We start from the raw sequence: 25015 nt of genomic DNA, 5'->3' as shown, positions 1-25015 counted from the left end.
GCTTCTCCACATCCTCCCAGCACTTGTTGCTGTGTGTTTTTTATTTTAGCCGTCCTGGTGGGTAAGGAGTAGTTTCTCACTGTGGCTTGGATTTGCATTTTCCTGATGACAGGTGATACTGAGCATCTTCTCGTGTGCTCATTGGCCATTTGTTTATCTTCTTTGGAGAAATATCTGTTCAGGGTCTTTGCCCATATTTGCTTGTTTTTTTTTATTTATTTTTATTATTTTTTATTCATGAGGGACACACAGAGAGAGAGGCAGAGACACAGGCAGAGGGAGAAGCAATCTCCTCGTGGGAAACCTGAGGCAGGACTCTATCCCAGGACCCCAGGATCATGACCTGAGCCAAAGGCAGACATTCAATCACTGAGCCACCCAGGCGTTACTTTGCTTGTTTTTGAACACAAAAACCAATCCCTGCACAGGAAGCCTAATAGAAGTGGTCACCTTTATGAATGGAAGTCATGGAGCTAAGGGCAGAGTAGAGAGGTGGGGACCAGACTTTTCACCATAAACCTTTTGCATTTCGTACTTTGGAATCCTGCATAATGTGCTAGGCAAGGACATGTTTAAAGAGCAAATGTGAACAAAAGTAACAGCATCCAGTCATCCAAACCAGCCCTTGGCAGACCCTGGAAGGGATATCTGAAGCTCAATTCAAGAAACCCATTTGGCTCCTGGCCAGCGTGGTCCCCCTTCCCTGCCCAAGGCCCTCATCTGGGTCACTCACTCAACCATGAGGGAGCTCCCTGGATTTTCCTCCTGTGCAGATCGTTGTCCTGCCATGCCCCCTCGGCTGCATCTTACATTAAAAACCCCTATGGGTGACGGCAATAGGAATCAAGCACAGGAGATAGAGCAACGTGGGCCCTGAGATGGGCAAGGACAGTGTGGTCCCACATGCTGCCCTGGCCACGGGACAGGAGGACAGTGGAGGCAGTCCCAGCCATTCTGCCTTTGGTGTCCTTGGCCAAGCATTGCTGGGTGTGAGCCTCGGGGACCCTGGGTTCCAGATCAGAGCTCTCTAGTCAGCCCCTACCAGTCACAGGGTGTGAGGCTCCGTAGTGTGTCCCCCTCACACTCAGCAGAATGCCCAGGACATTGGGTGGCCAGGAAATGTGTATTGAGCAAAGGAGCCCCGGGCAGCAGTATGGGGAGGAGGTGTGGGCCAGAGGAGGACCTGTAGTCTGTGCCAGGACCTACCCTGACAGAGGCCTGTGGCATCCTCACCCTCTGCACCTCATAGGCTGCAGGGAGGCTCGCAGCCAGCAGTGGCGGCAGATGCGGACACGGAGCCTTCTCCATAGGGCTCAGGGCTCACTGTGGAGCTCTGCTTCAAGCCCAGATTCCATTCAGTCACTCACTAAGAGCACCTACAATGTCCCAAACTCTGGGAATGCAGCAGTCAACAAAACAGAGAGAAACCTTGTCTTTGGGGCACCTGGGTAGCTGAGTGGTGGAGCATCTGCTTTTGGCTCAGGTTGTGATCCCGGAGTCCTGGGATCGAGTGCCGCATCGGGCTCCTGCATGGAGCCTGCTTCTCCTTCTGCCTATGTCTCTGCCTCTCTCTGTGTGTCTCTCAGGAATAAATAAATTAAAAATCTTGAAAGAAAAGAAAAGAAAAAAAAAAGAAAAGAAAAGAAAAGAGAGAGAGAGAGAGAGAAACTGTCTTCATTGAGCTAACTCAATAACAGAGGAGGGGACAGAGCAAAAACTAGAATATGTAACTACAAATACATAATTTTTATTAAGGTATAAAATTCAGTGGTTTATAGTGTAATCGCTCAGTTGTAGGACCATCACCACAGTCCATTTTAGAACCTCTTTATCACCCCAAACAGAAACCCTGTACCCATGAACTCACTCCCCACACTCTCCAGATCCCAAGCTCCTGGCAACCACTGATCTCCTCTGCCCCTAGGGATGTGCTTATTCCCCACATTTCGTATGAATAGAATCATACAATCTGTGGTCTTCCGTGTCTGACGCCTTAGCACAATGATTTTTCAAGCTTCACCCACATTGTAGCCTGTGTCAGAACCTCCTTCCTTTATTATGGGCAAATAGTATCCCATTGTATGATAGACCACGTTTGTCTATCCATTTGTGTGTTGATGGGCACCTATGTTGTTTCCACTTGGGGGGTTGCAGAGTTCTGGTGGTGACAAGCACTAAGGGGAAAAGGCATGGATGGGGCCCAGCAGTGCATACTAGGGAAGGGATCGGGCAGGGTGTCATTGAGGAGGGGACCCTGAACAAAGACTGGAAGAAGACAAAGCTGTGAGATGGCTGGGAGAGGAGATGGCCAGGCCGAGTCAGGGCTGAGGTTCAGCAGGTGTATATACCTTTGTCAAAATATTGAAATATTTTCATGCCAGTAGGTTGAAGACATCTGCCTGTGCCCCAGAATGGCCCCTGGGGCTGCTACCGCCCTGTCCAGCCCCACTCCTGGCTCCCCTCGTGTGTCCCCAGGACTTATAACAAAGGAGTGGATATTCAGTGTAGCAGGAGGTGTTTCTGAGTGGTCAGGGCTAGGGCCTGTTGTTAAATAGTTTTGATATTCCCCTTGGGGGGTAATAAACACAGCACATGCAAAAGCCCTGGGGCAGGAAAGGGCCTCTGCAGGCTGAAGCAAAGAAGAGGCCATTGTGCTTGGGCCACAGTGAGCAAGGGGCAGGGGGACAGAAGGAAAGTCAAGGGGATCATGCAGGCCCCTGTGGGTCATTGTAAGGACTTCGGCTTTTACTCTACATGGGGCGGGAGCCCTGGAGGGTGCTGAGCAGAACAGTTTACATGCCTTGGATACTTTTAGACAAAGGATAAAACCTGGCTGCTATCTGTAGATAGGCTGCCGAGAACCAGGCCAGAATCAGGGAATAGGGAGGCTTCCGCGATCATTCAGGGCGTAGAGGGTGGCCAGGACCAGGCTGGACTATGGAGGCACGGAGAAGCCAGAGCAGGTAGGTGAGGTGGGGGGTATGAGAAGAAGAGGGCAAGAGAGAGAACGAGAACAGGGGGAGCAGGCCTCACAGGAGATGGGGATGCTGATCTTACACTGTCCTAGAAGATCCTTCCTAGACCTCAGGTCCCGAGTTAGCAGAGAGGTCAAGGTTGGAAATATAAACATGGGCAGGACCAGCATCTGGGTGGTTTACAAAGCCAGGAGGCTAGATAAGACCACGAGGGGCTGAGTGTGGACAGTAAGTGGCCAGGGACAAGGGCACAAGAAGGAGCCAGGAGAGGAGACTGGGAAGTAGAGAGGAGCTGAAAAGATATCGTCTCATTTACTGCTGTGTGCTGGCACCCACTAGGTGCCAGCACATAGTAGGTGCTCATACGATACACATGGAATGAACGGGCGCATGGATGGCCAGCTCCTTTCGTGCCCTCAGCTCTCCTGCTGGCGGGCACCACCATCAGTTCATTCATACTGACTTGGTGAGCACCTGCTGTGTGCTCCTGGGGGCTCAGCAGTTTGACAGTTAAAGGAGCTGGCGATCCACTGGGAGAGACGGACAATGAACATATAAACCCATCAATGTGTCGAAAAATCTCAGGGATGCTCTTCCACAAGATATGTTTCAGACAAAGGAAAAGGATCCTGGTTTTCACTTAAGGCAGGAAGGAAGTTTTCCCATTTAAATACATTCAAGAAAAAAAAATAATCAACGTAAAGCAAGCCATTGCTTGGATACTGGTGCAAAGAGTGCTAGCCCATGAAGCAATGTTCATGGCAGTGGAGGTTTGAGATTGGCCTATGGACTCCTTCCCTGCAAGGTAGGTGTTATCACCCCATTTTACACATGAGGAGATGGAGACTGAGGGAGGTGAAGGGCTCGTCTTCAGGCCTCCTGCCTGCCCTTAGGGCTCTTTCTGCACCAAGAGCCTCTTCTCCTGTGAGCGGCAAGTTTGGGAGCTCCCCGAAATAGCCGGGGATCTTTCCACATGCAAATATTCCATCCGGTCCATTAACTAAAATCGCAGCAAATAAACTATAATCATAAGACCTATTATTAGTGCGGATGCGCAAGTAATTACCCTGTGCAGATTTAGACTGTGGGAAGAACGTTTGTCTGGGCTGGGATTTTTACCAAACCCACAAAGGTTGAGGCATGTGGGAATAATGAGAAGCTACAGGCTGGTATACCGCTATTCCCTCTGATCCATGGGATGAGCCAGGTAGTACAGCTTGAGATCTCCATTGATTCCAGGTGGTGGGCACTTATTAGGCCCCTACTAAATGCCAGGCCCCATCAGTGTACCAGGAGATGCCATGATGACCAAGACAGGTTGGCTCTGACGCTGAGGACCCAACATTCTCTTGAAAGCAGACAGATGAGGGATCCCTGGGTGGCGCAGCGGTTCGGCGCCTGCCTTTGGCCCAGGGCGCGATCCTGGAGACCCGGGATCGAGTCCCACATCGGGCTCCCGGTGCATGGAGCCTGCTTCTCCCTCTGCCTGTGTCTCTGCCTCTCTCTCTCTCTCTCTCTCTGTGACTATCATAAATAAATAATAATAATAAAAATTTAAAAAAAAAGAAAGCAGACAGATGAAAAAAGAAGAAAAAAACAGCTAAACAGGATGATTTTAAATGCTCTGGGTGAAATAAAATGGGCATGGGATGGGGGGGTGGGGAACATTTCAGTAAGGGCGCTCAGGAAATACCTCCCAAGGGGGTGATCTCTGAGCTGAGACCTAGAGAGTGAGCCGTGCAGAGATCTCGGGGGAAGGTGTCCTGATAAAGGGAACAATGTATGCAAAGGCTCTGGGGCAGGAGTGGGTTGGCACGGAACAGAACGGGAAGAGGAATGAATGTCAGCATGTGAATGAGAGGGGCAGAGCCGTGATGCCAGGGCAGGCGTGGAGTCTATCCTGAGGGCCGTAGGAAGCCAGAGCAGGATGGCTATGATTTGTGTTTGTGCAAGATGACCAGGCAGTGCCCCAACTCGGGTAGAGAAAGATCTTGCCCTCCCAGAGAAGATTTCCTCTGGCTCCTACTCCCGGGGATGGCTCTGTGTACCCAGCTTCCTCCTGACCACTCTCCCAAGGCTGAACCAGCATGGAGACCGAGACCTCTCAAGGCCAAAGACGCCAATGTTTAGCATGCCCTCCCCGAGCTCAGCCTTCACAGAGTGTGTGCTGTGGCAGGCACATGTCCTGCAGTCCTGCTTATGCTCGTTCTCCACGGGGATCTGCTTTTCCCATTTTCCGGGGTAAGAAACTGACACACAAAGATGGACAGTCACTTGCCCAAGGTCACACAGCAGGTAAGCAGGGGGCCGAGACCTGAACTGTGGCCTGAGAGCAGAGTCCATGCCTGCTGTGCCCCTGCCGGTGCTACCCAGTCTGCCCTGGGAACCCTCAGGCCAGATGGGCTGTGTCCCTCTGTGTGGGGTGACTCAGGACCCCAGCCCGCCCACACGGGTGCCCTCGGCAGTCCAGGTCAGCAGCCAGATCAGCCCCAGCTGGGCTAGAGAAGAACCCCTCCCAAATCCCCCTCTATGATCGGGACAAGCAGGTGCCTGGCAGAAGGGAATGCAGGCCCAGAGCCAGCTGGAGGTATGGGGAGAGGAGACCGCAGGCCCCGGCTCACCAGGGTCAGCCCTGCTCATGGTCCTCTCCGCAGACCCAGCCTGGCCTCCAGGCCTCACGCACAACTGGAAGAACTTGGACCGCTGCCCCCAGCCTCTGGAGCCCAGTGGAGCCTCACTCTAAGCCTGGGTTCCCACATGCCCCTCAGGCCAGGAACTGGCTTCATAGGGAGGTTCCAGAGGTAAGCTCAGGTTTCATGTCCAGCCTCTATATCTGTCTGTAACACAGGGTGAGAGCACCTGGGGCAGAGGCTGCAAGGGGACTTACATCTACAACACAACTTGAAAACTGTATCAGGGCTCTGAAAGGGGCCCTGGTGTCCACTTCGGGTGCTGAGTTCAGTGGGAACCCAGTCAGGGCTGCAGCCAGCACCCAGCCAGTTGCACATTGTGCCCAGGGGTCACCTTCACTGCATCCTGATTCTTTTTTAAGATTTTAAAAAAGATCTTATTTATTTATTCATGAGAGACACACAGAGAGACAGAGACACAGGCAGAGGGAGAAGCAGGATCCCTGTAGAGAGTCCAATGCAGAACTCGATCCCAGGACCCCGAAATCACACCCTGAGCTGAAGAGAGATGCTCAACCACTGAGCCACCCAGGCGTCCCAGATTTATTTATTTTAGAGACAGAGAGAGAGCGAGCATGCCAATGAACAAGGGGAGGGGAAGAGGGAGAGAAAGAATCCTGAAGCAGACCCCGATTGCAGAGCCCTACACAGGGCTCAATCCCAGGACCCCAATGTCATGACCTGAGCCAACACCAAGAGTCGGGTGCTTAATGGACTGCACCACCCAGACACCCCCACAGCATCCTGATTTTGTGACCCCCAGGGATGCTGCTCATCTTTGTGTGACACCCTGTCTCAGGCACCCACTCTTCCTGGTGTGCTGCTACATCCACTCATTTGGTCCCCACACAGCCCTGCATGAAGGGCGGGGATGGATCCTGGGAGGGAAAACCAGCCTGAGAGGAGCTAGGACGTCGTGCCAGGGCCAAGGCAGGCGAGGGGAGAGCTAGATTCAAACTTACGTCTCACTCCAAACCTGGGTGCTAGTCCCTGCAGAAAGCAATATTTTCCCCCTTATTCTAGTTAAGGATATTGTAGAAATGATGAAAAATAAATTAAAATGAAAAGGGAAATAAAATTGGTATTTCCATCACTCAGAGGTGCTGACTCTTAAAGGTGGCATGTTGGCATGTGTCCTTCCAGGCATGTTTCTAGTTGTGTGTGACACTCACATTGCAGGGTTCATACCAAATACACACTTTGATAACCTGCTTCTTTGTTTAACTAACAACCATTAACTTCATTGCTTGTAAACATCCCTTTTTTAAAAAAAAGATTTTATTTATTTATTTGTAAGAGACACACAGAGAGAGGCAGAGGCACAGGCAGAGGGAGAAGCAGGCTCCCTGCAAGGAGCCCAATGTGGGACTCACAGATCCCAGGATCACGCTCTGGACCAAAGGCAGACGCTCAACCACTGAGCCACCCAGGTGTCCCGTAAACATCCCTTTTAAAGGCCACTTGCTATAATAGCACATGCAGAACCATGTATTTTTAGCCAGCTCCCAATGTTGGACCTGAATATTGGTTAGGGGCTTTAGTTTGTTTATTGTTGTTATAAAGAATGCTGTGATGAACATCTTTTGAGTGTGAAGCTTAGTGCTTATTTGGGACTCTTTTTTGTTTGTTTAAGATTTTTAATTTATTTATTCATGAGAGACACACAGAGAGAGGCAGAGACACAGGCAGAGGGAAAAGCAGGCTCCCGATCCCAGGACCCCAGGATCATGCCCTGAGCCAAAGGCAGATGCTCGACCACTGAGCCACGCAGGCACCCTGGGATTCTTTTTTTTTTTTTTTTTTTTTTGTTAAGAAATGCCATTGTGTTATCTCAGATCCCTGGGGCAGCAGGGGCAGGGCCTAACTGACTCACTGTGGCAAGGCAGGGCAGATGGTGGATCCCCAGGAAGGATCTGAGGCCTGGGGCTGGGAATAGAGCCCAGTCCCAGGGCTGGGGGTGAGTGCACTCACATGGGGATGTGTTATGGGAAGGTGTGGAGCTTGCACCTGTGGGCAAGGAGCGCCCCAAATTTCTACCCACTGCTCCAGCGGCTTCTTCTCCACCTCCTGTGCTGGCTTTCACTTCTTCCCATAAAAGTCCATGTGCCCAGGTCTCTGTACAGCCCTCCCCCCTCCCTCCTTCTTCTTTCCCACCCCTCTGTCCTGGAGCTATGCCTCCAGCCAGAATCTTACAGCTTCCCGGATGCTTCCCCTGGGTGTCCCCGAGGCACTGTGCCCCAACATATCCACAAGGGGTAGAGGTCATCTCTCCTTCCACCCAGCACCTCCTCCTGTGTGCCTCTGGAGAAAGGGATCGGCATGTCTTGAGGCCTGTGGTAGACAGCCAGCCAGCACTTCTCTCTGCCCCGCATACAGCATAGGGTGGGAGGGGAGAGAAGAAATGTCCCCCTGCCTCTAACCTCTCCCCTTTGAACGCATACCCCATGAAGGGATCTACATAGTCACATGTCTCTCCTCTACGCAGAACCCTTCTGTGGCTCCCCATTACCCTCACAATGACATGCACGCCCTTAGGTAAGGTGATCCTCATTATTGTGCTTCTCACCTCCAGGCCTAGCACATGCTGTTCCATCTGCTTGTATCCCTTTCCGTGCACTATCTGCATGACAAGCTGCTAGTCATCCTTTCAGAGTCAGCATCAACATCCTACCCTTTTTTCCTTCCTGTATCCCTTTTCCTCAAAGAAACTTGGCCCTTCTTCCCTTGTATTACATTGTATTCTGTGTATGCTTCCATTGCAACAATCACTCAATATTATTATTATTATTATTAAAGATTTTATTTATTTATTCATGAGAGACACAGAGAGAGAGGCAGAGACACAGGCAGAGGGAGAAGCAAGCTCCCTGTGAGGATCCTGATGCAGGACTCGATCCCAGGACCCTGGGATCATGCCCTGAGCCAAAGGCAGATGCTCCACCACTGAGCCACCCAGGCGCCCCTCACTCAGTATTATAGTGTTCACTTGGAATCATAGCTATTAGAAGGCACATGTACTACGACTCTTGGTTGTAAGTGACACGGGGCCCACTGCAAACTGGCCCAAATGAAATGGAATGATCAGCTCATATAACCTCACAGTTTCAGGCATGGCTGCATCCAGAGGCTCCAGTGCCAACACTGAGTCTGTCCTTCTGCTCTGAGTCTGGCTCCTCCTGCACTGGCCTCCTTCTCAAGGGGCCCCAGGGAAAGCGCCGGCTCATAATCTTTCAGGTTGAAGCTCGAGCTCAAGTTCAGAGTTGCTCTCTCCCAAATGCCAGTGAAGTCTTGAGTGCCAGGCCTGTTCCTCAGCCCTGCCTGAGCCCCCGACACTGAGCAGGTGCAGGGGTGATTGCCAGGAGGGGAGGCGGCTGGGCAGGGAGAGGGAGGTTGGCTGTCCACCACAGGCCTCCAGACATGTTCCCTTCCTCCAGGCAGGACGCGTGGCTTTTTCTCACCCTACTACCCTCACTGCCTACACTGGACCTGGCCCAAAGCAAGCAGCAGTCAGCATTCTAAGGGTGAAGATACAAGTGGATGGAGAATTAGTGCTGCTTTGTGGTCGGGGAATGCTCATGGCCCTAGGAGCCAGGGGCTGGACAATGGGTGGCCACACTTACTGGTCCCCAACCACACTCACAGTGCAGCACGGCTCTGTAGATTCCCGTAAAGACCCAGGAGGAGAAGGCCCTGTAGACCAGCCTATGGCAAGGGTGTTAAGGTGGCCATAGAGGGTTGCTGCCCCCTTCATACACATCGGAGACCTTTCCACTCTGTTTCTGAGGAGCGGTGCAAATCACCAAGTATGGACCTAGAGAGATAGACAGGCACACACATGCACGTACACAGAACCTTCTAGCTGAGACAGGCAGGAGGGCTTCCCGGAAGGGGAAAGAGCAGTCTCCAACCCCACAGTGACCACCAACAGCCTTGTGGCCTTCCCCCAAACACTGCCATGCAGATCCCTGGTCTGTTCCGACTCAGCTCCTGAGCAGCACCTTTCTCACTGCCAGCCCTGACACCTGCCCTGTGCTCACCCCGCCTGGTATCCTCAGCATCAGCACAGGGTTTCCCAGCTGGGGACCCTCAGACTCCTGAGGCAAACAGAGGGCCTCAGGGGAGCAATTTTGCTTTCATAACCCTATTTCTTTGAATTTGTATTGGTGGTGTGACTAGCCCATCAAGGACACGATGCAGAAAGTTGAGCTTTTTAAGTAAAAACTATTTTTAGCTTTGAGAAAAAAAGTAGCCAAGTTAGTCAGAAAGGTGAGAAGTGGGAGGTGCTGTCAAGTTGGTTTAGGGGCTTACCGGATGCTCTCATTTCAGCTGGGGGCAAGGGGAGGTAGGTGTTAGCCTGGTCTTCAGACTCCAGTGCCCAGAGAACTTCTAGTTCTGTGAACTTCTTCCCAGCAGCACAGAAAGCTTGAGACCAGTAACCACACTGGCTAACACTCTGGGCATGAGCAGGCTGTAGCAGGCCATGGTCTGACTGCTTTGCACCTGTAAACATGTTTAGTCCTCACCTGAAGGTAGAGGGAGATGCCCTGTGAGCCTCCATGCATAGATGGGTCACCTGCCCAGAGTCGCACGGCTGGAGGCAGAGATGGCTCCCAGCCTTGACCACGAGGCTATCTTGCCTGCTGAGAAGGTGTTTGGCCTTATGAAGGGGAGCAGGGAGGGGGCATAGCACCTATTAGGAGAGAGTGGGATCCCACACGCCGGGGCATACCCGGCCCCTCAGCCCTGGCCTAAGGTCTGCGGCTGCCCTGCTTCGCCCCACGCAGGCCTCAGATCGGCCAGCACTTGGCTAATGGTGCATCTTGTTCATGGTCACACCCTCTGTCCCACTTGGGGCCCCTCACAAGCTCATGAGTGGAGGCTCAGAAGGGCAGGGGCTGTTCCCAGTACCCTCGGCTCCTGCTGGTTCTCGCCCTTGGGGAAGCAGGACACAGAGTTCCAGCTCTACAGAAGCGGGCACACCAAGTGTGCCCAGTGTTAGTCGGAAGTATCCGACTTCCACACCCCCTCACCCCCAGCAGTACCGCCTAGGAGATGCATGGGAGCTTCTGCAGGGAGTGTCCTCCTGGCCACAGCCCCCTCGCTCCTCACGGGCCTTGGCCAGCTCCGTGGACCAGGGCCATCCTTGGCAAGTCTGGCACAGCAGTGGGAAAGCAGACCCTGATGCCAGTCCCGGGGCTTCCAGGGCTCCATATGGCCTGGACAAGCAGCCCGTCAGGGACCCCTGCTAAAGCTGTCCTGGGGTAGGGGCTGGGGTTTTCCCCTAGGACCGGAGACAGGGCACCTTGGTGGGATCCGGTGCACTGCAGGCAGAGTGTTTGCCAAGCTTCTGGGAGTCCACGCACATTCCCAGAGAGAATTGCTGTAGCTGCCTTCCTTTGCTGCCTGCATGGGAGGAGTGGGGACGGCGGCGGGGAGGGGGGTGGGTACAGGCTCCAGGACAACTGTGCACCAGCCTGCCGGGCCCCTCCCAGCTCTGAGAGCCCTGGCCCACGACTGGGATCAGAAAAGCCTGTGATTTGGCAACTCAGCAAAGAAGAGTCTGCTTTAGAGATTCCATCTGGGGAAAGAGAATTGCAGAAAGCGACAGGCCGCGTGATCCCCGTTGTGTAAAGAAGGTTTAAAAACGTGGGCCAGCATTCCTGCCCTTTGTAAGCACCTACATGGATAGGAGCATGGTGTAGGAACCATTCACTTTGGGGTGAATTCAGTGTGTATGTGAGGAGAGAAGGGCTGGGGAAGAGATAGAAGCCCCCGAGATGGGGCTTCCTTCAGATCCAGAATGTCCTAATTCTTGGGGTAGCTGCTGGGTACAACAGAGTTCACTGCAGCTATTATTGTGCCTTTGGGTGTCGTGAAACTAAAATTTAAAAAATTTTGCAATTTAATATGATCCCATTTTCTAGGGTTCAAATAATTCTTTATACTGTTTATAGGCCTATAAAGGTAACTACATGCATAGCAAAAGTTCTGGAAGGATGTGCTCCAAACAGAGGACATCAGCTACCTCTGCAGAAGTGGGCAAGGGGAGTGGTCAGGGGACTTTCTTTGGTTCACAAAGAAGAGATCTTCAGGTTAGTTGTGCCATTCAGGTTTTGTTTCTTTAAAATGTGAAGCTCAATGGGCGTCTAGGTGGCTCAGTCAGTTAAGCATCTGCCTTTGGCTTGGGTTATGATCCTGGGGTCCTGAGATCGAGCCCAGGGATCAAGCCGAGTTGGGCTCCCTGCTCAGTGGGGAGTCTGCTTCTCCCTCTGCCCCTTCCCCTGCTCATGCTGTCTCTCTCTCTCAAATAAGTAAATAAAAATCTTAAAAATAAATTTAAAAAATAAAATGTAAAGCTTAACCTAAAAGGAAAAACAAATCCAGGATTTGAAAGATTTGTGAGTCTGAGCTTTGAAGAGTCAGAATGTTGATGGTTCTGTGTTTCCATGGTTAGAACCATTGCTGGCCTGAGGACAAGTTCTGGAGTTCCATCCACTCTGCCCCCATGGGAGAGGTTCAATCCCTGGGACTCCAGGGCTGCCAGCCTGGAAGGTGCTGTGACCTGTGGACTGTGTGCTCCAGCCCTTTCTGTCCAACCTGGTCCTTGCAGCAGGGTGCAGGAGCCAAATGCTCCCTGTGTGAATGTGTCTCTTGGCCTGCAGGTCGGGCACGGGAGTCTTGGATATGGACAGTTTCCTGGACGGCTCTCTCTCAACCACTTTCTCATCCTAGTCTGGGTTGCTTCCAGGGGTCCATGGTGAAAAGGTGGGGTGGGGGCTGTGGGCATTTCCAGAGGGACCTGGAGAGTGAGTGGCTGCTGCTGTCCCAACACCAGTTCCTGCTAGGCGTCAGCTCCATGATTTCTAGAGACTCCTTGATGCCTGACCCACCACCATCAGAAATCAAAACAGCCCAGGTGTCCTGTAAACCCTTGTCTACACTCTTGGCATTTGTTTCTGAATACTGGGGTCTTCACCATTTGCCCTACTTTGAAATAACAACATAACAGAAGAAAGAGACATGTAAATTTATAAGGAGGAAGTGCCAAAGAGCAATGAATATGCAGACGGATGTCATGACCCCCACCACCACCCCCTGACCCAGGAGGTTCAGTGGACCAGAAAACCCAGGAGAAAGGGATGATGATGCTGGCTCTGCAATCAGGGGCTGTGCTCTGAGCCTCAGTTTCTTCTTCTGGAAAATAGATGTGATAAAATGATCCTCACTTTGAGGATATTGTGAGGGGACTTGATAGGGCCCAGGATTGGGAGACACAGAGATACAGAGATGTGGCTTTTGAGTGGGCTCTGCTGCTGTGGAGAGGTGAGACCTCTCTGTGTGGGAGCGGTAATCAACTGACTTTGGAAGGTGCCTCTGAGTATTCACTAAACATCAGATCTGATAAAAGGATCCTTGTGAAGCCCTCAGGGTTGTAGTTGTTGTTAAGTTTGCATTGTCATTAAAATCTTGTGCATCTCCAGTCAGGAGAGATGGGGGGGGGGGGGGGGCGTGCTGGAGAGAGATCCCCCGGCAGGATCTGTAACATGTTAAGCTCACAGAATGTGAGTTACATCCATGACTGCATTCTTCTCAGGGAGGGAAGTCCACGTGTAGAAAGATTGGTCATTCAAAGATTTGCTTCCAGAGGGTGAATCGGGAAGCATCGTGTAGTTCTGATGCCATATACCACACTCACTCAGATGCTCAGCTCTAGTACTGCTCCACACTGGACATGGAGCCAGAAGAACTGGGTTCTAGTCCCACCTCTGCCACTCAGTGCTGTGCAACTTCAGGCAAGTCACTCACCATCTCTGAGCTCCATGTTGTCCACTGTCAGGCAAGGAATAAAACTCAAGGTTGCAGCATCCCTCCTTCCCCTACATTCAGTGGGTCTGAGAGTCTAGAGAGAATAGGCAAAAGGGAATGGTCCTCTGCCAACCAGAGGCGGGGCATTCATACCTATTCCCTCATGTAATCTTCCCAACGAGGAAGTTTTGCAGGTGCTTAAGAGCCAGGATTCTGAATTTAAAAAATTAAAAAAAAAAAAAAAATAGGGCAGCCTGGGTGGCTCAGCAGTTTAGCACTGCCTGCAGCCCAGGGCCTGATCCTGGAGACCTGGGATTGAGTCCCACGTCATGCTCCCTGCGTGGAGCCTGCTTCTCCCTCTGCCTGTGTCTCTGCCTCTCTCTGTGTGTCTCTCATGAATAAATAAGTAAATAAAATTAAAAATAAAAAGAGCCAGGATTCTGGAGCCAGACACCCCTGGCATACCACTCACCAGCTATGTGACTCTGGGCCAGCTGCTAAACCTCTGGCCTTAATTTTCTTCCCTTAAAATAGGATGAAAAGGAAAATAAAATAATATAAAGTGATAACTGAGGTTTTCATAAGGATTATAATGAACATAAAAATTCTAAATGTGTATATATCTGAGATAGTAAATCTGGGGGCGAGAGGATGGATGTGGACCTTCTCACTTTTACCTCCTCGCAGCTCACCCACTCCAGCCACCCTGGCCTCAATGTTACTCAAATACACTCTGCTCATTTCTGCCTCAGGACCTTGACACTAGCTCTTCCTTCTGCCTGGAATGCTGCTTCCTTAGATTTTCCATTATTCAGGTCTCAGCCCACATGTGCCTTCTGGGAGAGGCGTTCCCTGACCACCCCCTCTGATGTAGATGGCTTCCTCCTTACCTCTCACTATCTGCCTCCTTTTCACGTCTTCTGCTTTGCTTTTTGTCCTCATCCTTACCATGCAAAATTATATATTGGACTCCATGCTGACTTCCTATCTCCCTCTTAGGATGTAAATACTACAACAGCATTGCCTTCTTCATCCGTGAGTTGCCAGTGCACACGCAGTGCCTGGCACAGGGCAGGTGGTCAGGGGTGTTCGTTGAATGAATGAGTGAGTGAGTGGGCACCACAGCTAGACCAGAAATTCTCCCTGGCTCCAGGACATGGCCAGCACAGGTAATAACAGCTGTGCACCCCTGCAGCTGCTGGGTGTGACCAGCCCTCTTGGAACGCTGTGATCTGGCCATTATGATCCCATTTTACAGTAGCATAAATCGAGGCTCCCGGAAGGGAAGCGGCTGGCCAAGGCCCCCGGCCCTTCGGAGGCAGCGCCGGCGGTGGCATCGGTGGGCCTGACTCCAGGGCGCCAGCCTGTGCATCCCGCGCCGGCCTGCCTCTGTGCCAAAGGCAGAGAAGCCACCCTGGAAAGCAGCGTCCTCGCAGGCTCCGGGCAGCGCGTGCACTTTAGCAACAGGATTTCCAGGTTTCCAGCGCCGGCCAGGACGGGGCGGGAGGCTGGGAGGCCTCGCACCCGCGCGGCGCTCTCCTCGGTCGGGTGACTTTGCGGCGAGGGCGCCGCCGGGCGGCCGCCCTGATGCTGCAGTTGCCATGGCGACGAGCGCCGCGGCGATTGGTCCAGCGCGGCCGCACTACGCTGCTCCTTGGGCGCCGGGGGAGGGAGGTGGGGGAGGCTCGCGAGCGCCCGCCCCTCCTCCGGATGCTGCGAGAGCGAAGCGAGCTCAGGCTGCCCCAGGCCCCCTCCTCCCCGCGCGCAGCCACCCCGGATGTGCGGCAGCGAGGGAGCCCGAGGTGGTCCCAGGTAGCTGCGAGGCCGACGCCCCCGCCAACCTGGCGACCATGGTGACCCGACCGCTTCGCAGGCTCCCGGGCGCGGTGTGAGCCCTGCGGTCCCCGGGCCCCTCGGAGCCTGCGGCCGCCGCCCCCTGCTGCCGCCCCAGGCTGGGCGGGGGAGCCGGCCGCCCCCGGGAATGTGACTCGGCCCGCGATTTAATTTTATTCCCTTCCACTTCTCGCCTGAGCATCCTGCGCCTCCTCTCGCCACGCTGAGCCTCCCCAACTGGAGGGAGAGAGAAGGGGAAACTGCCCCAGGCAGGATGGCTTGCAGAAGACGCTACTTGTGAGTATAGGTGGCAGGTTGATGCCTGAGAGTGGGGGCCAGAGGTCGGAGGGGGCTCGGCTGAGCTCCAGCTGGAGGGGGGAGGGGGGACGGGGGAGGGGCGGGCTGCCAGGCAGTTGGCTTGCAGGGAGAGCTGGCCACTGGGCAGAGGTGTCAGCGGAGGTATTTGTTGGTGGTGACGGAGAGAAAAAGGCTGTTAGTCAGCAGGTCTCCATCGGGCCGTGAAATTCCTTTTCTCTGAGGGCAGGTAACCCCCCCAAATCCATGCACAGCATCTTCAACGCCACTGCTTCCATTTTGGCTTTTGGTCTAGTCCTCAGCATGTCTATTTGGAAGAAGCCTCTTGTGCCCAGCTCATTCGTGGCCAGCATTTCAGCCATGCCCGATGGAAGGCTGGCCGGAAGATTGGGGTGGGGACAGGATGCTGTGTCCTCCACGGACAGGTGAAGGCCCAGCCCGCCGTCTTGAACAGGGGGCCCTGGTGTCCTCCTGGGCCACGCAGGTGTTCTGTGGGCCGGCGGCAGAGCACCTGTCTGCTGGGCCTCCAGCCAGCGGCAGAAGCTGTTAAACTCTGCACGGGGTGGTGACATCACGGGTCCGGGTATTTATGGAAACCGAAGCCTGTGCCTCATTAAGCTAGGCTTCCCAGGGGCCATTGGATTAGAATGTCGGCTTCCCTCGAAGCTCTCTGAGGCTCTGCACTGTGCTGTTACAGGGCAAGCGACCTCTGGCCCCGCAGGATCCGTCCTCTGGGACTTGAAGCTATAGGGGTGAGACCTGGCTCCACATTTCCACCTGTCATGGCCAGGCTGCCCAGGGCTTCAGCCATGCAGGGCTGTTCAGAGGCCTCGGACCTTGTACGGCTAGAGAACAGAGTTGGATCCTCTTGGACTGGGCTCAATCCCCAGAACTAGAAAGAGAGGCCTGGAACATTGTGTAAGGGGACATCTTAGGGGCCACTCGGAGGCCTCAGAACACTCTACCATGACAAGGACCTGTGGAGCTCCTCATTAGGCAGCACCTGCGGGGGGTGACGGGGGTGGGGGGAGGTGATGAAGGTGGCCTGTGTCTATGGTTTGCTGTGTTGTTCGTTTGCTTTTTTTAGTGGAGAAGCCCACAGGTTGGTTTGTTGATGTGAGCAGAACACCCCAGCATTCTCACTCCCTGTGACAAGGCCCCAGCTGTATTTTTGGAAACAAATAGTAAATCCTTTCCCGGAGTGGCACATCCGCCACTGTTGCTGGGAACAGGTCCTCCTAAGGAGTCTTCTTCCTGCCACACCTTTGCCTGTGCTCAGGAGTTCATCAAGCCTATCTCGTTGTGATTTTGCCAGGCATACAGTCGCTATACAGATTCCACTCGTCATCTCAATACCGGTGCAGCCTCATTCGGTCTGTCCAGAGCCCTGGAATCTGCACTTTAATGCATAGACCCTGGCAGGTTTGTCCCTAGACTAAGTCTGTCCCGCCACTTGCCTGGGAGAGGGCCTGAGCCAGTGCAGAGGGATGGCCTCCTGAGGGGGCTCCGTACCCCTGGCCTCTCATGTGTGCGGGTCTTTTTACCCTTCACCAGCTCTCAGGCTCCCAAGGTCTGGTACCATGACATCCAGGCCATTCCCCCACATATTGCCACCAAACCTATGGGTACGGCAGAGGCTGGGAGGCGGTGACTGGAGGGGAGCCATTGCCCCATTGTTTCTGTGTCAAGATCTGAGCCCCAGAGCAGGCCTGCCTGAGGGCCGCACAGTGGGCCCTCAGGGTGTGTGTGCTCCCTACTTCACCCTCACCCAGAACCTCGACCCTCCTAGCCCCTGCTGATCAACCTCTGTTCCCAAGGCTTTCAACGTTTTTTGAGCAGGAGCAGGGATGGGGAGCTAAGTATCTCTAGCTATTTAACTTTCAGGGCAGCTGGAAACTCAAACACGGTAGCATATTGCCGACATGCTGCTGCACTGTTTCGCCTCAGAGCCTCCTCTGCCATGTTGACCCGTTGGCTCGCACCCACTGCTGTAAAATGGGGGATTGTTGATGTCATCCTACAGAAGAGGAAACTGAGGCTCGGGGAGGATAAGAGCTGGGCTGAGGTCACATGGCTGCTTCCTGCTATACACTGAGCACCCCCGCTGCCCGCCCCCGCCCCATACACCACATGCCAGACCTGACACACTTGCTCAGGGTCCATGTGCATGGCAGGATCAGGGTGTCCCCTGGCCTCCATTCTCTTGTCCTCCACTCTCTGGGTCCCAGGGAGTGGGCCCTAAGAGAGGGTTATGGACTTCGGGCTCTGGCAGAGAGTGGATACCCACCCGCCTGGTGGCTCAGTCACGCCGTGGTGTAGTGAACAGAATAAAGGCCGACAAGGAAAACGAGAGATTTATTAGCCAAATGGGGGGAAAGCATGAGGCCTCCAAGAATCGGCTCCTTAATCAAATTTGCTAACAACTGAGGTCATTACTGTACTGACAGTTTAATTAATGGTGTCTTAATTAAAGTCAGCCCCCTTCAGACTGTAACTACACTTAGCATGGTAACTGCCGTCTTATGGGCATGTCACATCCTGCTGCTTGAACACGGGAAGTTGGACTCGGGGCAGACATTGAAGCGTGCAGAGTGCGAAATTCAGAGTTGCTGGGGGTGTGTGCTAGGGGGCTGGAATGGGGCAGTCTCCTGCTGTTCATTCATTCTTTCACTTGCTCATTCATTCATTCACTCTGGTTGGAACTTCCGTGGCCCCTCTGTCCTTTCCTTCAAGGTTTTGCTCCAGCCACCAAATCTAGCTCACAGATCCCACCTGACATTCCCTTGCCCTTTCCCTGGCCAGCACGGTCTCCATCTGCCCACTGCTCTGTTCCCTTGTTGCTTGCTTGGTTCATCTTCACCACTAGGATGCCAGCCATGTCAGGGCAGAGAGGTTGGCAGTGTGTTAGCTGCTGTTGCCTCTAGCATCTAGGAAAGCACGGGAATATAATAATTGCTCAGTAAATCTCAAATGAGTGAATGAATGATGGATTTTTGCCGGGCACTGCCCAAAGCAATAAAACACATTGCTGAGTAAGAAATAGTTTCTGCCTTCTGGGAGCCTGCTGGCCAGTGAGAAAAATAAATATGAACAAACAGTGTCCGTGCAGAGTGCCAAGGGCCTGGGTGGGAAGATGACCTGGAGACAGGGAGGGTGACCACATCCCACAGTAGGCAGATGGGATGAGTAGGAGGGGACACCCCAGGTATGCAAATATTAGGCCATGATTGCAGGCATTTTGCTGGCATTAGCTCATTTGACCTTCACAGTAACCCTGGGAGGTGGGGCTGTTATTATCCTTGCCATACTGGCAATGACACTGAGTCACCAAATAACACCAGTAACACCCACACGACACCCAGTGACAGGGTAGACTGGGACTTGAAGCCGGACCCCAAATCCCAGCTCTAGTGCTCTGTTCTACTGAAAGTAATTTCATCTGCCCTGAGCCCCAAGTGTGAGGGAGGAGATGGTGACAGATGACATTGACAATGTGGGCAGGACCCAGGGCAAGAGTCATCCAGAGTGCCAGGAGGGGGCTCTCTCTGCAGGCACTGGGTCATGGGGAGCCACAGAGAGTTCTGATCAGGGGTGGGGGCCATGGTTACGTCACTGGACTTGGGGGGGGGTGTTGGGGGAGAGGCTGGACAGAGTCCTCAACTGTCCTTTCCTCGTGCCCTTAGCAGGGCACACATATCCCCAGAGAACAGTGACATCACTTAGGATGTCGGGTCCCCTCACACCTCCACATCCCATTTGGACCATCAGGAAAACTGCAAGGGGGCAGGAACTTGTTGTCTGAAGGCTGAGTGAGGAATGTGGCTTACTCCCTCTGGGTCTGCTAGTGGCAGGGGGCCGCCCGGGAGCCAGGAGGGGAGCCAGAGAACGCCCCTAGGTCGTGGTCAAACAGATTTTGTTGTGGCCAATGGGGACCTAGAGGCATTGTTGTTGGGTGCTGACTAAGCACCCAGCAGGCTCATTCCAGGCCCCACTTTCCTTTGTGTGCCTCACCTCACCTACTCATGGGCCCCTGCTGCCTCTCCCTCTGCCTCACACTCACCCCTGCCCCGACGTCTCTCCCAGGGTCTCACAGAGCAAAAGAAGGACAATCCACTCTAGCTCTGCCCCCACTTTGCTTTGTGATCCCAGGCGGACCTCCTGTCCTTACGGGGCCAGCGATGTCCTCTGGAAGTAGAGAGACAGGGTCAGCTCTTGCTTGTTCTCAGCTATGCTGGCACAGGCCGGAGGCTGGGTGAAGAGGGGCCAGCATTTCACACATTCTGGCTCTTTGACACACACCCAGTTCTGTCCGTCGCACGTGGTCACTGTGGGGCCACTGTCCACGCACGGATTCATTCACTCAACCCAGTTTGTGTGCCAGGCCCAGTGGAGCAGTTACTATAAACAGCAGCAGTCTAGAGGAGCAAATACCAAAGGCCACAGAGGCCTGAGCCACCAAGAGATTGAGGGAAGAGAAGAGAGGGGATGGCACTGAGGAGCAGTGGGGTGGCTCTGCTCACCCCCTGCCTCATCTGGCTCCATGGCCCCCCGTACCTGCTGCTTCTCCTGAGCCACCCCTGCTGCACACCACTCCTGCCCGGTGCTCTCAGGGGAGCTAACTTCACTCCTGCTGCTCCCTCCTCGAGGAAGGCCCTCTCTCCCCCTCACCTCCGACCCCAGGATCCAGCTCCCCCAGGCAAACTGGCCCCCCCACTGCTGAGCGCAGTCCTCCCCTTTGCTGCCGCACAGGCCCCTCTCTGGTCACCAACTATTGCTTCTCCGTTCCCCCCGGCAGACTGGGGGCTTCCAGGCAGGGCCCACCTCTGTTGCTCAGCGCGCCCCCACAGGCCCCGGCCTGGCAAAGCACCAATCAATAAGCTTTTTTAAAAAGTTGTGGTAAAATACACATAACATAAAATGTACCATTTTCACCATTTTTAAGTGTGCACTTCGGTGGCATGGAATATACCACCCTGTCGTGCGACCGTCACCACCACCCATCTCCAGGGCTTTCTCACCTTCCCAAACTGAAACCCTGTCCCCATGGAACCCTAACTCCCCTCCCTCCTCACCCCAGCCCACCCTCCCTCTTTCCATCTCCAGGAATGTGACCGCTCCAGGACCTCCTGTGAGTGGGATCATGAGGTGTTGGTCCTCTGGTGACTGACTCCTTTCCCTGAGCATCATGTCCTCGAGGTTCATCCCTGCTGTGACCTGCATCAGAATTTCCTCCCTTTTTAGGGCTGAATAATATTCCACTGTATGGATAGACTGCATCTTCTTTATGAATTCATCCATCAGTGGGCACTTGAGTGGTTTCCACCTTTAGCTATTGTGAGTAACATGGCCATGAACAGGTGCGTGTTAACATCTCTCCAAGACCCTACTTCTGATTCTCTTGGGTATATACCCAGAAATGGAAACACTGGTGTGGAAAATGAATGGTAATTCTATACTTAATTTTTTGAGGAACCATGACACTGTTTTCCACAGTGGCTGCACCATTTTACACTCCTGCCAGCAGTGCACAAGTATTCCTGTTTCTGCACATCCTCACCAATACTTGCCATTTTATGTTTTGGATTTTTTTATAATAGCCATCCTCATGGTGCAACATGGTCTCTCACTGGGGTTTCAATTCACCCTTTCTTTGATAAAGCCTGAGTGATGCAGCCTCCCCACCTCTTGACGAATCGCTTAGCCCCAGGGACCCCGGGGAGATTACGGAGCTCTAGGTACCCCCACCCAGAACCCAGTCCTCTAGGACATAGGCAGCCCAGGGGGGCTGGGCCCTTTGGAGGTGACTGGCACACAGTAAGTGCTCAAAAATTTTTAAGCACACAAGCAATATCTGCTTCAATGCACTTTTTTGTGATTATTCTTATAACTGAGAGAGAATTCATTCCTCTACATGGCACAAAGATGTCTATATATAGTGCAAAGCCAGACCCCTCCCTCCTTGTCCCTCATACCCAGAGGCCACTGCTGTGTCCACTTTCTTCAGGTCCTTCAGAGAAGTTCTGCATATTTACAGATATGTATGTGCTTTACTATTGAAGTGCCTCAGCTGCCAAGCCAGTTACACAAAGCAAGTTAGTTTTTGGTTACTGCTTGGCAGTTCTGGATTTGAGCCAATTAAAAGCTCAGTTTGGGGGACGCTTGGGTGGCTCAGTGAGTTAAGCGTCCAACTCTTGGTTTCAGCTCAGGTCATGATCTCGGGGTTATGGGATCGAGCCCCACATCAGCTTGGGATTCTCTCTCTCCCTCTGTCTCTGCCCCTCCCCCAGCTCATGCTCTCTCTAAACAAATAAATAATAAAATCTCACCCCCAGAAAACTCAGTTTGGGAGACATGGTGACCAACTATACCTTCTAGGTGGGAAGCCCTGACCCACCAGGCATCAAGAGGGCCAGTTTCTCATAGCTTTGCCATCGTCACCTTGGCTGACTGTCCACGTCTGCCCTTTTGAGCACCTGTCCAGGTGCTAATGAGTATTAGCACCTGTCCAGCACCGGGCCTGGGCGAGAGCATGGGGGAGCAGCAGCCCCTGCCCTTGGAGAGACAGATGCAGGTGGAGCTGCCAGCGTGGGGATGGAGAGTCAAGGCCAGGGGCTTTCAGCAGGGCCACACTGCCTCCTTGGGGCCGTTGGAGATGCTGGCAGGCATTCTGGGGGACTCTGGGAAGGCGTCTGGTTGGCAGGGGCCAGAGGTGCTAGTGCCTGATAGTGTGTGGGGCGGGCCTACGCAGCCAAGAACCTGCGCAAATGTCTAACAGCATATTCATGGGAGTAAAAATCCATGTTAACTGAGCCTGGGCCCTCCCTCTCTTCGATATCCAAATCACAAAATGCGTTTCATATGATTGTAACATACATCGAGTTTTCCAAGAACACAACTGCTCTTCTTACAGTCGAGGGAAGATCAGACTTCGGTATGTCCAGAGCTCTGCCAAGAGCTGTCACTATTCAAAGGACCACGTCACTGAGGGCAGCATCCCTCGTGGCATGGGCCTGCCAGCAACCCCCTGTATCGGTCAGGGCTGGAGCCACTGCCATCTAGAGAGACAGACGACTGACGTCCTCATTTTGCCCTGTGGGACAGTCAGACCCACCACTACCATGCCTGGTCCCCTATCACTTCCTTGTGGGTTCCTGTCCTTCTTTTCTCTCTGGATTGTTACATCGAGAGCATTCTGTTGACTTTTGTTGTAAAATATGCATAGATAGATGTTATTTATAAGCTTCATCTCATAACAGAGAGGGGGTAGCCCATGGTAAAGGTTATAAAGGATGGGACGTTGGACCAGGGATCCTTATAATGGGACTATTGTGTGTCTTAACCATGGGGGTGGGTATATGAGCCTGTACATCTGATGGAAGTACATGGAACTAACCACACACATGTGAACACACATGTTCACACATTATGCAGACGTTGCATGCCCACACGTGGATGTGAGTAGGAGTCGAACGAGAAATCTAGGATACGGGACGGTACCATGTCAGTATGGGTGGGGATAACGTCCTGCGCTTTTGTAAGATGTTACCATGGAGAAAATGGGGTAAAACGTAAACAGGTTCTCTCTATATTATTTTGAACAACTACAAGTGAATCTACAATTGTCTCAGAATAAAAAGTTTAATTTTAAGAAAAGGCTGAAGATACGTGTTGGAGGAGGGCTAGACCCTTGGTGACCATGGGACATGGCAACCCCCTCAGTCTCAGAAGCCTTCATGGTCACCAACCTCTGCTGCCCTCCCTGCCCTGACAGGTGAAACCCCTTGACCCCTTCTCCCCAGGCTGAACCAAACCAGGGGCACTGGGACCAGCTTCCTTCCCTCCCAGAAAGATGACATAAGCCCCTTTTGCTGCCAGCTGGGGACTGATCAGTCCTGGCATGAAGTTTGAGACTCTGGAGCTCTCCCCAGACACCTTCACTCTTCCCTAAGGCTCCCTGACCCCGAAGCCCAGGCCCAGCCCCACCTGCCGTCTCCCCTGTGCCCTCTGACCATCCACTCCCTCCCGCCCAGCCTCTGCCCAGTGCCACCTTCACGAGTCATGGTACAGCCACTTCCTCCTTCCCTGCCCCTCTGTCCCTGTTCTCTGCCACCCACCCAGCAGCAGGGAGCTGGGATGGACACAGATCAAACATGGTTTCAAATACCATCTACAGACAAAAATGTAACCCAGCCAACTACAACGAGAAGGTTAAGGGAAGCGAGTGTTTTTGATGAGTCTGTCGTCCTGCAAACTGACTTTTCAGTGAATGGGCTTTTGGCAGATTGACTCGTCACAGGTTGAGGGAGAGCCGGGCCGAGTCCGGTGAGGTGAGGCTGGGGGTGGTGGCTCCGAAGCCAGACCCACTGTGGTGTCAGCTCAGGACCCAACCCACCTGGGACCTTGGGGACCAGGATCACCGGACAGACCTGACTGACGGACACTGGCCTCCCCTCTTTTGTTTCCCTGATCTGGGGATGAGCTAGGCATATGAGGTCTGGGCTGGGGACGCCCCGTGTCTCCGCCCATCAGTTCACGCCTGACCTTGTTGGACACTGGCGCACTGGCCTGTCCTCGGAGGGACAGATCACCCAACTATGACAGGGTCCCACCGGAGCAGCTCTGCGGGCGGCAAATCTGAGCATGGCTAATTGCAAGATGTTTTATTGGGTCCAACAGTTTCATTCCTCGTGAAGACAGCCCCGGCATCTGTTTGGAATGGTTAATAAGGGAAGTGATGCATTTTTAATCACCACAACCCTCACTGCAATTCACAGCCTGCCTCTTGCAACGCTTGCTGGGCCCTGAGATAACGCAGAGAGGCTTCCTCACGTCTGCTCTCGTTATCAAATAAGAGCGGAGCACCCGGCTTCACCCAGATGTCACCCAGAGGGCTGTAGGCACCTTCCCGGTTCCTCGGTCTCCCATCCTGGGTCAGCCCCAGGCCCTGACCATCTCCAGAGCTGCTGGGTGATCTGGCTGCCTTGGAGGAGCTCCCGGAGACCAGGTGGGCCCGGCAGAGCCAAGGGGCCAACATATTGGGGTTCTCGAGGCCTTTCCAATATGGCCATGGCCACGGGTTGCGGCTCCAGAGGAACCCTTCACCTGCCACCGCCTGATGGCAGTGTGACTGGGGGCAGAAAGCTTAACCTCTCTGAACCTCAGTTTCCTTTCCTGTAAAATGGAGCCAGTAATTCCAGCTTTGCAGGGTGGCCATCAGGATTCAGCTAAGAGGTAAATAAGCTCATGGTACCTCTGTAACCTAAGGTACTATTCTTGTCCCTTTCCTCCCCTGGATTCTCACCGCACAGGGATAGGCTTTGGGACACCCCAGGACTTAAGAAACATGAGCATCTGGGAAGGGGAAGGAAGCCAGGCTGGGGCTGGGGAGTGAATCTA

At 53.3% G+C, this 25015-nt stretch overlaps 1 protein-coding gene across 7 annotated transcripts in view; it reads left to right on the top strand.

Moving 5' to 3' along the window:
- IQSEC1 (IQ motif and Sec7 domain ArfGEF 1) overlaps nt 1–25015 on the top strand; it is a 376147-nt gene that overhangs the window by 194787 nt on the left and 156345 nt on the right. For 2 of the 7 annotated variants that reach the window (XM_072720199.1, XM_072720191.1), the window contains exon 1: nt 10460–15601. The exons of the other annotated variants lie outside the window; for them this stretch is intronic. In XM_072720199.1, coding sequence (XP_072576300.1) covers nt 15579–15601 — 23 coding nt within the window. In that variant the 5' untranslated portion in view covers nt 10460–15578. Of the gene's footprint in view, nt 1–10459; nt 15602–25015 lie in introns of those variants that run through there. 7 annotated transcript variants of the gene reach the window in all.

The sequence above is a fragment of the Vulpes vulpes genome, chromosome 9 (genome assembly GCF_048418805.1).
Source record: "Vulpes vulpes isolate BD-2025 chromosome 9, VulVul3, whole genome shotgun sequence".
NCBI lineage: Eukaryota > Metazoa > Chordata > Mammalia > Carnivora > Canidae > Vulpes > Vulpes vulpes.
Note: the sequence above shows the minus strand (reverse complement) of the source record. Positions and strands in the feature narration are given on the sequence as shown.